Genomic DNA, 16,858 nt, shown 5'->3' with positions numbered 1-16,858 from the left:
AGAATAGTAATAACTTGAGTTGTAAAATCAACAATAATAGCATCAATGGAAATTATTAAAGAGAAAATTTTCCTATTTTACAATAAAAATTATCAAGTAGTCTTTTGTTTGAGAAATTAATATTCACCGTGATGAACAGTGCGACCAACAACAGGTAATTAATAACGCAACCTGGGTTTATTAGAAAGTACAAATTTTAGATATAATTACAGATTACTATAATTTCAGAGAAATTGTCTACACCACAATCACCACTAGAATAAAATAACATATCTTGAAAATTTGGAAAACATAAAGAAAAATGACACAACTACAGAAACAATGAAATTACTAGCAATAGTAAGTATAATTATATCCAAAGTCATAGCGGTTAAACATTAGCAGAGATGAATCGCTGGAACAAAGGAACATTACTGGCTCAAGTATTTATTATGATCTTAGCTTACACTGCGATGGTGAATCAGACTATTAATACTGGTGTAGAAGTTTACAAAAATTTATTTACCAAAATATCATACTTTGTGATTGAAATATGTAATTCAGGCTCCTGTTTCATTAACTACACAAGACAAAACAGTGAGAGAAATCCATACCAGAATTAATTTTCTACAAAAACAGAAAAAAAAAAATAGTTGCTTTAAAAAGGATACCTTCCCATTGTGGATAGCATGGAAAAGTATACTTTCTAACAAAGATTTCATTCTGAGATTTCGCATTGTTCAGCAATATTAATAAAGAATAATTATAAACATACGCTATTAAATAACATTTTCATGTTACTGAAACTGAGTCCTGGTGCGAAATTTAAAATAAACAAGATCTGATTCCTAATCTTCCAAGAACAGAAGTAGGTTAGCCACTAGATATAAATGGCAGCGCCTCTCTCAAGATTTTTAATTTATACATCACAAAAATATGTTTTCTGCAGAGGAGGCGATTAAACTATGACACTGCAACACATTCCAAGCCATCAAGAAATCTGATAACTAACATCGCAGATGTTCAATTCAATAATAAAAAGAAATGGAGAAATGTAATTGTGAGCAATTGACTGTTTACAAGCAATGGTTCATTTAGCATGTAGCTCGTCTTTTATTTTGTAAGCTTATATGAAAGTAAAATATTTTAATATCAAAATCAGAGTTCTCACAATTTTTAGTAATACTCGCATCAGCTAATTATATTTTCTTTAATTTTAAACTCAGGAGGGAGGATAATTTCTCCCCATGTTACCCCTCTGCTAGTGGTGCTGCTTTGCATAGAAAAGGCGGCCTAAAATTTGTACTGACATTTTCTTATCTACGAACCCACAATGGATGCATGAGCACAAATATGTTAGTTACATTACGTGAGTGGCAATGGGGATCAGATATTCAAAATTAAATGTTTTGCTACGAAGTGAACTCTTAATTCCAAACGATTGTGTACAGGCTTAATTATATTATTCAACTAATCTCAAGCATGTATCTTATGTTTGCATGTCAGTAGAATAGTAAATATATGCGGCATTTTTTACAAAAAACGTAGTTAAGCTAAATCTTACCAGTGCATAGAACAAAATATATTTATGTCATTCAATATCAGCACAACACTAATACTTGTAGGATATGAGATTAGACTTAGCAGTGTGTGTAGAGGTCGCATATCCCTCACAGTATGAGATATTACATTTGAAATGTTCCTCGGAGTATGAGGTGTTCGTGGGTTAGTAGTGAATTCGACTGAGGCAGCCCGCATACACGCCACCTCGCCAGTGTTTCTTCAGGGAAGTCGAATGGGAAAAACATTTCCCCCGTGCATCGCATTTCAAGGGTTTCACCCCGTATGCTGCACACTATGGCTTCGAAGGTGGGCCGACTGCCTGAAACACCTTCCACAAATGTCACACTTAAAAGGTTTCTCGCCAGTATGCTGAAGATTGTGGGTTTTAAGGTGGCAAGACTGTGTGAAACACTTCCCACATTCATGGCACTTGTATGGTTTTTCGCCGGTATGCTGTAGAATGTGGCCATTTAGGTGACTAGATCGTGAGAAACTCTTTCCACAAACATCGCATTTGAAAGGCCTCTCGCCCGTATGTAGTAGTTGATGGCTTTTGAGTTCACTGGAAAACACGAAACACTTCCCACATTCCTCGCATTTGAAGGCTCTCTCAGCCCCATGATGCAAGTGATGCTTTCTAAGACTTCTCACAAGCGAAAAGCACTTTCCACAAACATCGCATTTAAATGGTTTCTCGCCCGTGTGTAACCGTTGATGGTTTTTAAAGCTAGTCGACTGCACGAAGTACTTTCCACAAACATCGCATTTGAATGGTTTCTGGCCCGTGTGTTTTAGAAGATGGGTTTTGAGAATACTCGATTGCGTGAAACCCTGCGCACAAAAAGCGCATTTAAACGGTTTTTCGCCAGTGTGCACACGCACATGGCATTTAAGCGTACTGGGCTCCGAGAAACACTTTCCACACACATCGCATTTAAATGGCTTTTCGCCTGTATGCAGACGCAGATGGCCTATTAAATGGCCCTTCTGGGAGAAACACTTTCCACAGACATCGCAGTTGAAAGGCTTTTCGCCGCTGTGCCTGAGAATATGCTTTTTCAAATTACCCGACGACGAGAAACACTTTTCACATTCATCGCATGTGTATCTTCTTCCATCTGTGTGATTCCGGACAAGTTTTCTAGAAATCTTGGAACACTTGTCTCTAGTCACGTGGTCTTCATGTGCAATACCGTAAGAAGCTGGTGAGACAGCGCTGTCACGGGTATCTGCAACACTATGACGAAACAAGACTGTCAGACTATACCATAACAAAATTAAGAATTAACAAGGAATCACACACTCCAAATATAGCAGATTACAGTTTATAGAAAAAGTGTGATATTTGCATCGCCATATTATGATGTAATATCACCATGCTGGTCGCGCTGCATGCTGGGAATTCACACTGAAGCTAGCAGACTATCGACAAGCGGGAATGCATCAAGCAAGACATGGAAGACAATTATTCTACACAGGATTTGAGGATGAGGCAGGAATGCAATTTCGTAAAACCAGATACTAAACAGGGCCACACAATCACAATTTTGAACAAATACCATCTTCTTAATACTTATGTGGATCATTCAGCATTATTCTAAGTAAAATTTATAAATTAAGAGGCATTCAAATATAACTAAGTTATTAATATAGGACATTTGATTACATACAAAGCAATAATTTGGGAAGTAATTTTTACACAGATAAGAAACAAACATGAAAATGAGGGCACAAAAAAAGGAAGTACGAATATTATTATAAATTAAACGGTTTCCATTTTATGCCTTAGGAAAGGATTTAATAAATACGACTGAGAGGAGTGGTTGACTCATATTCTCTCTAAACATTAAAGTTGTATTAAAATCCAAGTGCATAAAAATATTGAGTTAACCAACCAGGAAAGGTGATTTGTAAAGAACCTGAGAATGACAAATTTAATGTTCAAACTAAATGGGTTCAGTCAGACGAGTTAGCTATGCGGTAGCGCGTCTCGTTCTAGACTAGCCAGCTTGGGTTCCATTCCCGACGGGATCAGAGATTTTCGTGTAAAATTTCTACCTTGGGACTAGGAGAGGAGGCGGTGCACAACTTCTAACCACTGGATTGTGGACCAATATACCTGGGTCAAATCCCAAATCCCTCCGCAGTGCATACCAAGAGAAGGCATATGTCACTGTTGATAGTGATTCGTCCGTCGGATGGGGACGTTATGCCTGGCGGTCCCCTTGGTGCTATTCGACAGGAGTAGGTTATATGCCGGCACTGGGTTTCCCCTTCTCCCTTCTTAATTTTCATCATCATCCTCACCCATTCCCTACACTACATTTACACGAATACTTACACATACACTCACGTAAGTGAAGTGGGTCGATATTGGATACCCTATATAGATAATAATTTATACTGTCACTGTTCATACTGCAGGATACGAGTCTATTGTGGTCACTAGGAAGCATTTGGAAATTCATTGCAGCCTCGGGTTGTCTGCCGATAATGAGAAATAAAAATTAGGTTCTTTCTAGTTACCACAGTTTAATAACATTCTACTTACCATGTAAGCATGAATAAAAAACATTAGTCACATTTGAGTCACCTTACATCTGCCATCAGAATAGCTTCTTAAGGTATGCAAATAGATGTTGGAAATGGTGATTTTTGTTGAAATTTTCAATTTAAAAAAATGTTATATAATAATTTCATCCTTCTAGTTTCCAGAACTGTATACTTTATATGAAAATTCAGACTGGAAGTGGATTTAATTAAAATGTACATGCCACTCCGCGCAACTGTGTGCAAGTGGAGGTACTGTGCTGCATGAAACAATTTTTTTACTTGGTTATTTAACGACGCTGTATCAACTACTAGGTTATTTAGCGTCGATGACATTGGTGATAGTGAGATGGTATTTGGCGAGATGAGGCCGAGATTCGACATAGATCACCTGGCATTCACCTTATGGTTGGGGAAAACCTTGGAAAAAATCCAACCAGGTAATCAGCCCAAGCGGGGATCGAACCCGCGCCCGAGTGCAATTCCAGACTGGCAGGCAAGCGCCTTACCCGACTGAGCCACGCCGGTGGCCTTGTAACAATTTTGTTTATGGTTTGTGGAGTCACAAATTTTTTTTTTTTTTCTGTGATTTGCTGTATTTATTATAATGGGTTGAAAACGACGTAATTTTATTATGTAATATTATAGAGTATTCCATCTTAAGAAAAAAGTATTGGCCACATGGGTCTTGGCTAGTACACTGCTGCCATAAGATGCCTCGGTTAGTAGGACGAGTGAGGTGTAATAACTCTATCTCACTCTCTTCCTAATACGTACAGCGTTCTAGCAAGTTTATCGCACAAGATAGGTATGTTGAGTCCGTTGAAATGATAAAAAATCTATTAATGTCATAATGATGCCTGCAAAAACATACATTATAATAAGATTTCGGATATTTAGGCCATTAACCAACTTTTTAGACAACACAACTAGGCTCCATAACGATCGAAAATAGGCATTAAAATACAGTTTCAGTGGCCTAAAACGTTACTGCAATTACAGATGATAATAATAATAATAATAGTAGTAGTAATAATTCTTTCATTCATAGTGTTCTGCCGAAGGGCAAATATTTCACTGCAAACCCAGCATTCTCCAGTCTTTCCTATTTCCTGCCTTCCTTTTTGTCTCCGCATATGGTCCATATATCTTAATGTCGTTTATCATCTGATATCTTCTTCTGCCCCGAACTCTTCTCCTGTTCACCATTCCTTCCAGTGCATCCTTCAGTAGGCAGTTTCTTCTCAACTAGTGACTCAGCCAATTCTTTTGCCTCTTTCTGATCAGTTTCAGCATCATTCTTTCTTCATCCACTTTTTCCAACACAGCTTCCTTTCTTACTCTGTCCATTTCACATGCTTCATCCATCTCCATATCCACAAATGCTTCTATTTGCTTCTTTTCACTTCGTCATGATGTCCATGTTTCTGCCCCATACAATGCTACACTCCACATCAAGCAGTTCACTAGTCTCTTCCTTAGTTCTTTCTGCAGAGGTCCGGAGAACATGCTCCTTTTTCTATTAAAAGCTTCCTTTGCCATTGCTATTCTCATTTTGACTTCTTGACAGCAGCTCATATCACTGCTTATAGTACACCCCAAAACTGTTATTTTATTGACTTAAGAAGTGCTTATAATACAGATTTAAGATTATGTGTTGTTGTGGTTGTTATTTTCTAATGCCAGGCGTTTGACAATAAAGTCATTTGTCCTCTTGCACTCCAATATTTTTCAAAGATATTATCATGGTCAGCCACTGAAGCACAGATTTTGAGGTGTTTTGAATCCATTTCTTGGTTTGAGTTGCACAATGAGCAGTTAGGGGACTGATACATGTTATTAAAATGTTAAGAAGCGCTTATAAAACAAATTTAAGATTATGTGCAGCACACGTTTTCCGTTATTAAAAATGTTAAGAAGTGCTTATAATACTAATTTTGGATTATCTACAGTACACCTTTTCTGTTATTAACTTCACACTATAATCAAACAAGAACCTAAGTTACATACCTAATTTCTTTCTTTTTTTTGCTGACAATTAAATTTTGTGTACTTCTTACAATAAGCGCAGAAAATGTTGTACATGTTTTCACAGTGTGAAATCTTAGCCTTAACTGTACCACCCTTACTTGTCTGTCAAATTTTTCAGCGGGAATGTTCGGCAAGAGAGAAGAAGGTTGTTCCATCAATTTAGCTGTTACCCCATTATTCGTCAATTAAATATATGGCAATTTTAGAGGTGTAACACAATTTTAGCTCATAAAATCGATATAGTTGTCAATGAAATTATGTTATGAATTAAAGGAAAATAATTAATTCCCAGTTGTCAAGAAAAATACTTATAAATAGTTGATGGAACAACCTCCATATGTTCAATTCTATTTTCTTAACGTGGAATTCTCTATAGAAAGAGGAAGCGTAGTTTTTATGGCAAAAAACATAATAAGAATGGCCAGCCATCTACTTGTACACAATCAAATTTTCATCAAATTCAATGCTTCGCAAGAATTTGGAATGATGGACACGGTGGAACTAGAAGCTGCGAATAAATCCAGGTAAATACAGCTCAGCAGGCTCATCGCAGCTGCTGGGTACAGTTATGGAAGAGTTCTCTGCAGACGGCACCTCTGAGGGAGGAAAAAACTTAACTGAGGGTTCCACTTACTCAGCAGAAGGATTTTAACGCTACAAATAAGATTAGCTCGTATGCAAGCAGCGCAGATGATGATTTTGAAGTTCTTCAAGCACATGACTCACTGCATGGTGCCATTGTATCGATTCAGCCGCAGCATCCAGTTCCGATAAGGGCCTATACCTCTATCTCCCTGTGATGTTCAGATTGATGACATCTGTTCGCAATTCATATGCTTACATCTTTAACCAGAAGGACACACCACCGTACATTCCACCGACTGACCAAGGAGCCATCTATCTGAGGGAGCTACACTCCCCCGATCTGCTGCAGTTCACTTATTGAAGCTCCTGCGGCTTCTACAGATAAGTGTAGCTCCCTCAGACAGATGCCATCTGTAGGCAAATCCTGGAACCACGTCTGTCACGTCTTGGTCAATCTGTAACTATTAAACATCATTGATGAAATGGTGGAATGAAGGCCAAATGAGTTCGAGGCGCAATGCTGGAAGTTATCCAGCAATTCTGCTTCAAGTGGTTGAGGGAAACCCTAGGAAAAATTCCCAGCCTGGTAATTTGTCCCAAACAAGATTTAAACCCGGGCCCGCTCATTTCATGGTCAGGCAGGCTAACCATTACTCAACAGCGGTAAACTAGAGTAACAGTGCTGATATCACAACACATTACAATGAAGCAACACACTCACCTCCCACTGTCTTCTACCATTACTTGCAGCTCCAGCTCGTCCTTTATGGTGCCCGGAGCACACAACTCTTCCTAAAATTAAATATAGCACAAATTACGTCATTAAACAGTCCACCAATTACACTGAACTGCATTAAATCGTAATAAGTCCCAAAGAATTTATGTGGAAGATAATTCTTAAATTTTCCATATGATTCTTGTCTTCTTTATTCTGTAACATTTGAAATAACTGCTGTTGGTTGAATTATCTGTCAAGGAATGCTTTGCTTTTCAGTCACTCAGGGAGTCAGTGATGAGTTGTAAAGCAGTGAGCCTGTAGTCCACAACAATCAGAAGATTCCCTTGTATAACATTAACCATTTTTTCTCCAAATAATGCATGAAAACACAATACATTCCTTTGCTTTATACACAATGTAATATATTTGCTGTAAATAATCTTATCCAGTTACCGTAATTATTATGAAAATAAGAGTATTACCGCACTAAAGTGTTCACATTCAAACATGAAAAGTAAAATCAGAAAAAAATAAACTTATATCATAACACATTACATCAATCCTTCAATGTATAAAGTTAATGATTAAACGAAGTGACAATTTTAGGCACTAGTAACATTCATTCGTACAATGGAATATCTGAATTGCACTATTCACTGGATAATAAAGTAAGTCGTTATTCGTGATAGTGAACATTTCTCTTCTTTACTACAGGCTTGATTTATTTTTATAATATATTTTACAAGCAATAACAATATTACTTTTTAACTTACAACTGCATGTTTCACAGAACTTTAGTAAAACAAATTAGACTTGAGTTTTTATATATGCTGTTATTTTTTAATATTTGGCAATGTAGCATTTTGTTTTAAAATTAATTTAACACATTTAATTAAATTTACCTCTATGTCACTTCAAGCCATGTATGGTGGGTCCCTATCACCACGGCATGGCGCGTCCTCAGGTTGCGGATAGAGGAGACGGCCTCCAGATATGGAGGGTAGCTGCGAATATATTGAATAAGCAGTCGTGGACAGCCGATAAGGGGTGGTCCTCCAGCTTGGGGGTTGGGCGAAGGGCTAACAACCCATCACCGTAAAAAACAGCTTGTTACGAATTCCTACAGTAAGCCTCGGAATAGGACTGATTCTCTGGCACGACCACAGCAAAGGAATAAGGTTTTGAGATTTGGCACTTGGAACGTAACTAGTCTTTATAGAACAGGAGGGGTAACATTAGTAGCAAAAGAACTAGCTAGATATAGAATAGACTTCGTAGGAGTACAAGAGGTTAGGTTAGATGGGAATGGCATATCACAAATAGGAGATTATAGAGTGTTAGTTGGGAGACCGGAGGGAAAAAGACCTTTAGGGAGGCCGAGACGTAGATGGGAGGATAATATTAAAATGGATTTGAGGGAGGTGGGGTATGATGATAGAGACTGGCTTAATCTTGCACAGGATAGGGACCGATGGCGGGCTTATGTGAGGGCGGCAATGAACCTTCGGGTTCCTTAAAAGCCATTTGTAAGTAAGTAAGTATGTCACTTCAAGTTACTGTGAAGGAAAAGCAGATTCTTGACAGTTGCTACTGAAATGACAACAGCAGCTGCAGCTCTGCATCAGTAAACCATCTCTTATTTAGGAAATGGGAAACATTTTACGAAAATTCTAAAAATTGGAGGTCATTGTGCTTCCGTTAAAAATGTTTTAAGGAAATTAAAATGTTTGTGCATAAGTACTGGGATATAATCCAACTTTTTTCCCTAACCAACTTTGAATGTCCAAAGAAAAAATTTAGCCCATTTTCGACTCACCCTAATAACCAATGAAAAAAATAATTATGTATTACATCAACTGCGATTTCATTAGCAATCCAAAAATGATTCGGCATATATTTAATATCTAACAGATTAAGAGAATTCTGTGAGTGTGATTAGTATTGTCTGATTCATTTATTATAATGCAGATTTATGTCTTCGTTATCAAATGAGGAGTTCTTGATTTTAAATTTTAGCAACTGCTACTTTAGTGACGCAGGACCTATGTCATTATCAATTTCTTTCATCTAAAAACTCTGCTATACACTGGAGCTGAGAGTAATCACTCAAGCTGCGGTACAGTCCAGAAAAAGTTATTATAATTATATATCAGAATAGACATGAGAAAGTGTGAAAGTTACAATTACGTGTTTAATGATTGCAATTTCGAGAATGACAGATATTCATAAGATTATTTACATTTTGCATGTATTGACATTAAGTTCAATTCGGTAGTCTCGATGAAAGTAAATGCTATGCACACTAGATTTATGTATGGAAGACATTTCCTTATAAATCAGCTCTAAAGAGAAATAAAATATCTCCCAAGATTGAGTCACAACAATTCGACATTACCAAAGGTGCAAAATTCTCAGTTCCTTGGTAAAATATAGTATTTCATTTTGCAGAAACCTAAAGTATTTCAGAGTGGTGAGGAAAATATGCAGCCACTATTTATTTCATTAATTGGGAGCATAAAAGCAAATTGCAGAATTAAAATGGACGTGTGTCCTGTGTCCCTAAATACAACTTCCCCTGGAATGTGTGTACATATGTATGTATGTGTCCTTTGCAAAGAAGGATATGCATTCAAACTTTGCTTTTACATGTAGAGATTGAAATTACAGTCTGTTCAACATTGTACTACTGCAACAAGCAAACCACCAATTCCTAAATTTCAGTTAACACTTTCATAGACTGAAACATTGCTGCTACATGAGGACAGATGCAACGGAATACCAATTATGTAGGCTACTGCAATAATATCTAGTGCATCTCGTGGATCTCCACTTACTTGAACTTCACACTTCACCATAGCGAAGTTAATTGGCACTTCAGAATCCTCAACTTTTATCTGCGATGTGAATTCAGATTCATGGTCCCCGTCTTCCATCACGTGCAGATCCCATAAATTCCCATTCTGGAGAAGATAGAGACATCGCAAATGACTAATTTATTACACTTTGCAGCTCATGACTTCATCTGTTACAAACCACACTCTGGTGTTCAGACAAACTACTACACTCTGAAAAAGCTACAAATTATAAAATATCTGAAGGGGAAAAGGGAACCAGACATCAAGATCAGCATACAATGACTAAAAATACGAAATGAGTCTCATCTAAAAGCGAATATAGATGCAGTTCACATTTTTAAAAGCACAAACATAAACTACATAAGATTGCAAATATCCTTTGTAACGGGTTACTTATTATACTGCACCACTTATATTAAATAAAAAAATCAAAAGAACGAAATCTGAAAACTAAATCACTGAAATACACAATATACAGCCATATGATACTTATAGGTCTTATCTACCGTGTGATGCTTATGGCTTTCAAAAGTCTACTAATACATCGATATGGTTTTTAATAATCATTTGATATATGTAATGTTATTCCCTACAAATCTGCCAAATTTAAAAATACTTGCACTGCACACACTATCCAATTCAAGGAAGTCAACAGTCTGTATTATGACGATTTACTATAAGTTATTCCTTTATAAAATATCTTCTCTAAATATCAATATACAATAAATTCAAATTTAATGGATTATTTGGAATACTTCCGTAATTTTTACCTTCGCTTCTTTTTCCTCAATTCAAACAGGCTACTTCCGTCTCTCTGTACAAATTATTTACTTACTAAGACAATAAACACACACATTTAAAGAATATATATGTGACTATCACTGTGGCCAAAAATTATGAATGAACACTTCGATGTTTCTTCATTGTTGAAACTTGATACCAAAACGAAATCAATACTAACTTCTCCTTGGGTTGTTTTCTTGTGTTACATCCCTTTTTAATACATGGATAGATAGTGGGGTTTAAAAAAGGGAGCGTCTGCTACTATGGCTATTTGTGCCCTTATCTAAAATCTTTCACAAAACAGAAACACAATACAATAATAAGAATGCTTAAAAAAAACTAAAAAGCGTTGTCACAGTTAAACTGGGTACACAAATGCAGTTTCAACAAGATGATGCATAAAAATCATAGAAGTGAGAAGTTCTCAGACCCTAGCTAGTATTTAAAAGATACAATAAAATAATAAAACAAATTCCACCAGAAATAACTTAACTGGTGCATTTCTAAAATCCTCGGATGTAAAAGGTCCGAATGTCAAGTTTGTTAAAACACATATACTAAATAACAAATGTAACCTCCAGATGTAAAGGGTCCGGAGGAAAGTAAAACGGGTGAATAAAAAAAGATGTATTGGCAAGAGAGATATTTTAAAGGTCAGAAAGACTGTGCTCAGTGGTTCAGTCCGTCCGTCTCGCTTACGGAGTAAACGGTAAGCCTTGGACACGGACTGCTCCACCAGCTCTAATTGGATCTCTTCATCAGACATACCATCTAGAGAATCTGTATGCACAACTCCTCGCGTGGAGTTCAGCGAGGAGTGTCGCTCAACTCTGATGGGGTATGACCCCAGCAACTTCGCCCTCAACAGCGTCTCACTCTGTTTTGCAGATGCAGTCTCAACGAGGAGACTGCCATTGCTGAGTCGAGTTGCATTCCTGACCTTGCCAACGAGTCCATCGATAGGGCATCTCATGTAGAATGGACTGATGTATTTCATTGTTTTTTCGGTTCCTTCCAAGGCGATACTAATAATCCTTGCAGTGGGAAGTAAGAAAACGACATCTCAGCAGTACTACGTTGGAGTGATATATCCGGTCCAGGGAGCACAGTCGGTCACTGGTACGTCTAAATCGCCCCGGGCCCCCACTGGGGCTCTACGTGAGTGTACATGACTACTGGTCCGGGCTCCACACCTAGACTTGCATATAGGGGCAGTATGAAGGATCCACTATTGTTTCGTTGCTGGGCGCCCTGTCGGGCTACAGAATTCGGAAGTCACGCTCGAAACCGTGGGACAGGACAATGGAGATAGGAAAGATCCCCGCTGGTGAGACTGGAGTTATAAGCCTAAGAACCTTAACCTAAGAATGAATAGAAATATCTGGAAGAGGAAGAAGTATGATCCTCACCAGGCATTCGTAACAAATGCCGTCATGTAGGCGGACGTGGCAAAACCAACAGCGGGGATGGAAAGGTGAAAATGGCTGTGATGACGTGGTGATGAACGTTACACATGCAATGTTGGCCGGAGGATAGAAATATAGTGATGAAAAAAGACAAAAGAATGAAAAGGGCTGGGTGGTGGTAAGTCGAAAAATGGGCGAAAAGAAGCGCACGAGAGCCACCATCGCACCCCCTGGTCACCAACTTGGAGGAACACACCTGGACCGGACTCGCATATATCATGTTGGTAATCAATAACTAGTAGAGTAGGAGCCACAACAAAGTACTAGAATGTACATGTAATTATCAAACGGTTTTTTCTTGAAAGTATTTGTGACTGCAAGCTAAGACCGCGCGTTTATCACTATATACATCTCACAAAAACTATTAAAGAAAAAGAAAAACTATTAAAGAAAAAGCTTTTCTGGAGAATTACCGAATCAGTTCATAATTTTAAGTGGAATTAGGTGTGGACAATTTGAGGTTATGTGATTATTTTTCATAGTTTCAAAATTGATCCTTTTTTTATATTATGGTGAATAAATTATTTGAAATCGTGCTTTAACATTATAATATCTAATATACACGTAGGCTATATTAAGTCATTTGTATAAAATTTGGTGAAACTAGCATTGAGATTGTTCTCTTAACTTCGGAAGAAAAAAATCGTTGAATTAATAAGGAGTTTTTGTAGAGATGCAGTTCATCGTATATACTAGGCATAACAAAAGCTTAAGCTAACCAAACCTGACCTGTCACATTCGTGTGTTCAAGGTGTATAAGAGGAGTATGAACCTCAGCGCTAGTTTATCCTAAAATTTAATTAAACATACAGCATTCAGGAAAACAATTGAAAATAATTACAAAATAAAACACAGTTCTTCAGGCAGGATTATACAAAAGATAATTACTGGTAACCAACTTATTATAAGTGATGTACTCATTACACTACCGTTTTTGAACAATAGCACCATTGGTTAACAGTACCGGTACCGTACTTTCCTTCTGACATTTTATTAATTCAAAAGAAAGTTATTAGAATACTGACAGCTTCAAAAATTAGAACACACTGTAGACCTCTGTTCATACAGACAGGTATTCAGACCGTCATAAATCTGTACATATATGATGTTCTAGTGTTTATGAAAGAACATTTGCAAGATTTTAATATGAGAAGTGAGGTACACAATCATACAACGAGGAATAGGCATTTATTAGATTATCCACTTTGTAGACTTAGTGTGACAAAAAATACTATAAACTGATTGGAATCAAATTATTTAATAAGCTCCCTATAAACATTCAACTTCTTCCTGTTCAAATTTATAAAACAAAATTGTACAGTTGGTTAATTAAAAACCCACTTTACTCAACAAATGAGTTCTTTCAAATTGACATACATTTTTAAACAATGCAGTTTTAAAAGTTTTAAATGTTATGGTTGTTGTTTCTTAATTTTTTTTAATAATGAGATTTTAAATGAAACCTAGTGGTAAATCAATTTACATTTAAATTTCAATGTAATAATGAACAGAGCAAATTGCACTACCTTATGTTGCATTTTTAAAGTTTACTATTAGCCTCTGTTTGTAGTATTCTTAATTAGTTAATAAACATATGACAATTAGTACTTGATACTGTCTTTTATTTAGTAAATATAGTACTTTTAACTTTATACTATGTAATTTGATAAATATCTACATTGTTTTTATAATTAAATTTTTATTTTGTATATCTATGAAATGTATTGCAGTAAGATTGTAACATTTGACAATGTCTATAGTGAAGTTTTTCATTCAATGACAATAAAGATTATTATTATTATTATTATTATTATTATTATTATTATTATTATTATTATTATTATTATTATTATTATTATAATCCTGCTTGAACAAGTGTGTTTTATTTTGTAATTATTTTCCAATGTGTTTTCCGAATACTGCATGTTTCATCAAATTATATTTTGTAACTTAATATGCACGACTTCAAATAATTCATCCACCATATTATATGGAATAAAAAGGATAAATTGTAAAATGATGAAATATAATCACATAACCTCAATTCTTCATACGCAACTCCTACTAAAAATTATCAAAAAATTAAATACCTATAAACTCTTGGTACACGAGCTTAATTTTTGGTAACTTATTGTTCAATTGTCGTTGTTGTTGTTTAGTCAACTGTCCGAAGACAAGTCTGAACCTCAGAAGTCATATTTTAGCACTGAATCCCGCAATAATATTTGAATGTATTATCTAGAAAAATTATAATAAGTATGTTTCAAATCCTTATGGAAGTTATCCTTTAAATGGTCGTCTTTCTATTCTGTAAATTTTACCTTTTTTACTGTTAACTTATTTTTTTATGAATAAAGAATCATATTGCTAATTGGTGATTAATGATTATTGTTTCCTTCCCCGTAATACATGTAATCGCCTATTCGTAATATGCCATTCCTATCTAATCTAACCTCCTGTACTCCCACGAAGTCTATTCTATATCTAGCTAGTTCTTTTGCTACTAATATTACTCCTCCTGTTCTATACAGACTAGTGACATTCCAAGTACCAAATCTCATAACCTTATTGCTTTGCTGTGGTCGCTCCAAAGAATCAGTCTCATTCTGAGACTTATGTTGGGGTTTCGTAACAAGCTCTTTTTTACAATGATGGGCTATATCGGCCGTCCACTTCAATATATTCGCAGCTACCCTCCATATCTGGAAGTCGTCTCCTCTATCCGCAACCGGAGGATGCACCATGCTGTTAGGGCCCACAATATATGGCTTCGATAAAAACATCTGTACGTATCTCTTGCTCCACAGCATGGAGTAGTCCACACCTGTGGAGTAACGGTTAGCACGTCTAGCCGCGAAACCAGGTGGCCCGGGTTCGATTCCCGGTCGGGGCAAGTTACCTGGTTGAGGTTTTTTCCGGGGTTTTCCCTCAACCCAATATGAGTAAATGTTGGGTAACTTTCGGTGTTGGACCCCAGAATCATTTCACCGGCATTATCACCTTCATCTCATTCAGACGCTAAATAACCTAAGCTGTTGATAAAGCGTCGTAAAATAACCTACTTAAAAAAAAAGCATGGAGTATTATAACGTAGGGAGGTTCAGCAGATCGCATCCCAGCCTTGGCAAAGAAATAAGAGGGAAGGTGAGAGGAAAGCAGAGTGACAGGTAAAAGGAACACAGAAGAAAGTTCTATTTTTCATTACAAGATAGCATATTTCAAAGTTACATTTTTATCCACTAGATGTCTCCACCATAGCACCCCCACTTCAGGTGGAGCTTACCAGCAATAGACATTGTGGTTTTCTCACAATTCTGAGAGACCAAATATTAAGGAGCTGCAATACATTTTTTTACAGATGCCATGACGAACTTTATGTAGTCTTAGAAACAATTGATTGTGCACAAATATTTTAAAAGTATCAGAAAGGAGGCAATGCGCAAGATCAGAGAACAAGGGACCAGATACACAAGCAAACCTCTAGTTGAGGTAATAACATTCGTTATATGTCGTCCCTAAGCAGCTAGAACAAGTACCAGGGAAAATATTTTAGCGTAAATAAGCGATAAGTGAAACAAAACAAACGAAAGAAGAAAAAAAGGAGAGAAAAACAATTCCTAGAGATGCATGGCAGCAGGATAGAACATCTTATCGACTGCATGGGAAGAAAGCGCTCTATACACTACTCCCCATTTCAGTTTGGTTGAGAGGCTTTCCCCTCTCCTCACACTCTCTACCGTCAGTGAAGGGGAAGGTGCTACAGTCCGTCGTAAAAACGTTCGACTAATTGACTTACAACACAAAGTGTCAAAATCTATATTTCGAAAGTCTATACCAAGAAATCAATTCTATTTTTATTACTGTCTATATCAATAATTTGCATATTAAAAATATTTAATGAGTTCAATATACGACAGTTACTTGTAACGTAAGAAGAAATAAATACAAAAACAGGCGTACAACTGACATATTAAATTTAAGTATTTCGATCTTAATAAGCATAGGTCTACTGAACCAGTAGTAATGCGTTTCTACGTTCAGCTACACAAATTATAGTACTATGCAGTGAATTTAAGTGGAATTATGAATAATAACATTATAATACAAAGCCTGTATTATGACATGCATTATAATAAAATTAGAACTAGAAATATTTTTATAGACTTTCATAATCGGTTTTGTGCGGAAATCAAGAATTAATTTAAATTAACATACCTCGAGAATTTTGGTAGGTTGTTATCACTATTATCTTCATTACCGTTCACCGCAGCTAATATTTTGTCTAAAGTTGGCAGTTCTTGACGAAAAAAGAATTGGTGAACTTTAGA

At 36.4% G+C, this 16,858-nt stretch overlaps 1 protein-coding gene across 3 annotated transcripts in view; it reads right to left on the bottom strand.

Moving 5' to 3' along the window:
• Nucleotides 1–409: 409 nt before the first annotated feature.
• LOC138693086 (zinc finger protein 501-like) overlaps nt 410–16,858 on the bottom strand; it is a 62,166-nt gene continuing 45,717 nt past the window's right edge. For all 3 annotated transcript variants that reach the window (XM_069816685.1, XM_069816686.1, XM_069816687.1), the window contains 3 exons: nt 10,261–10,386; nt 7,430–7,500; nt 410–2,779 (listed from right to left, as the gene is read on the bottom strand). In XM_069816685.1, the coding sequence (XP_069672786.1) occupies nt 1,816–2,779; nt 7,430–7,500; nt 10,261–10,386 (1,161 nt within the window). In that variant the 3' untranslated portion in view covers nt 410–1,815. The remainder of the gene's footprint in view (nt 2,780–7,429; nt 7,501–10,260; nt 10,387–16,858) is intronic.

This window comes from Periplaneta americana, chromosome 17 (assembly GCF_040183065.1).
Source record: "Periplaneta americana isolate PAMFEO1 chromosome 17, P.americana_PAMFEO1_priV1, whole genome shotgun sequence".
Taxonomy (NCBI): domain Eukaryota; kingdom Metazoa; phylum Arthropoda; class Insecta; order Blattodea; family Blattidae; genus Periplaneta; species Periplaneta americana.
This window is presented reverse-complemented; position numbering and strand designations above follow the sequence as displayed.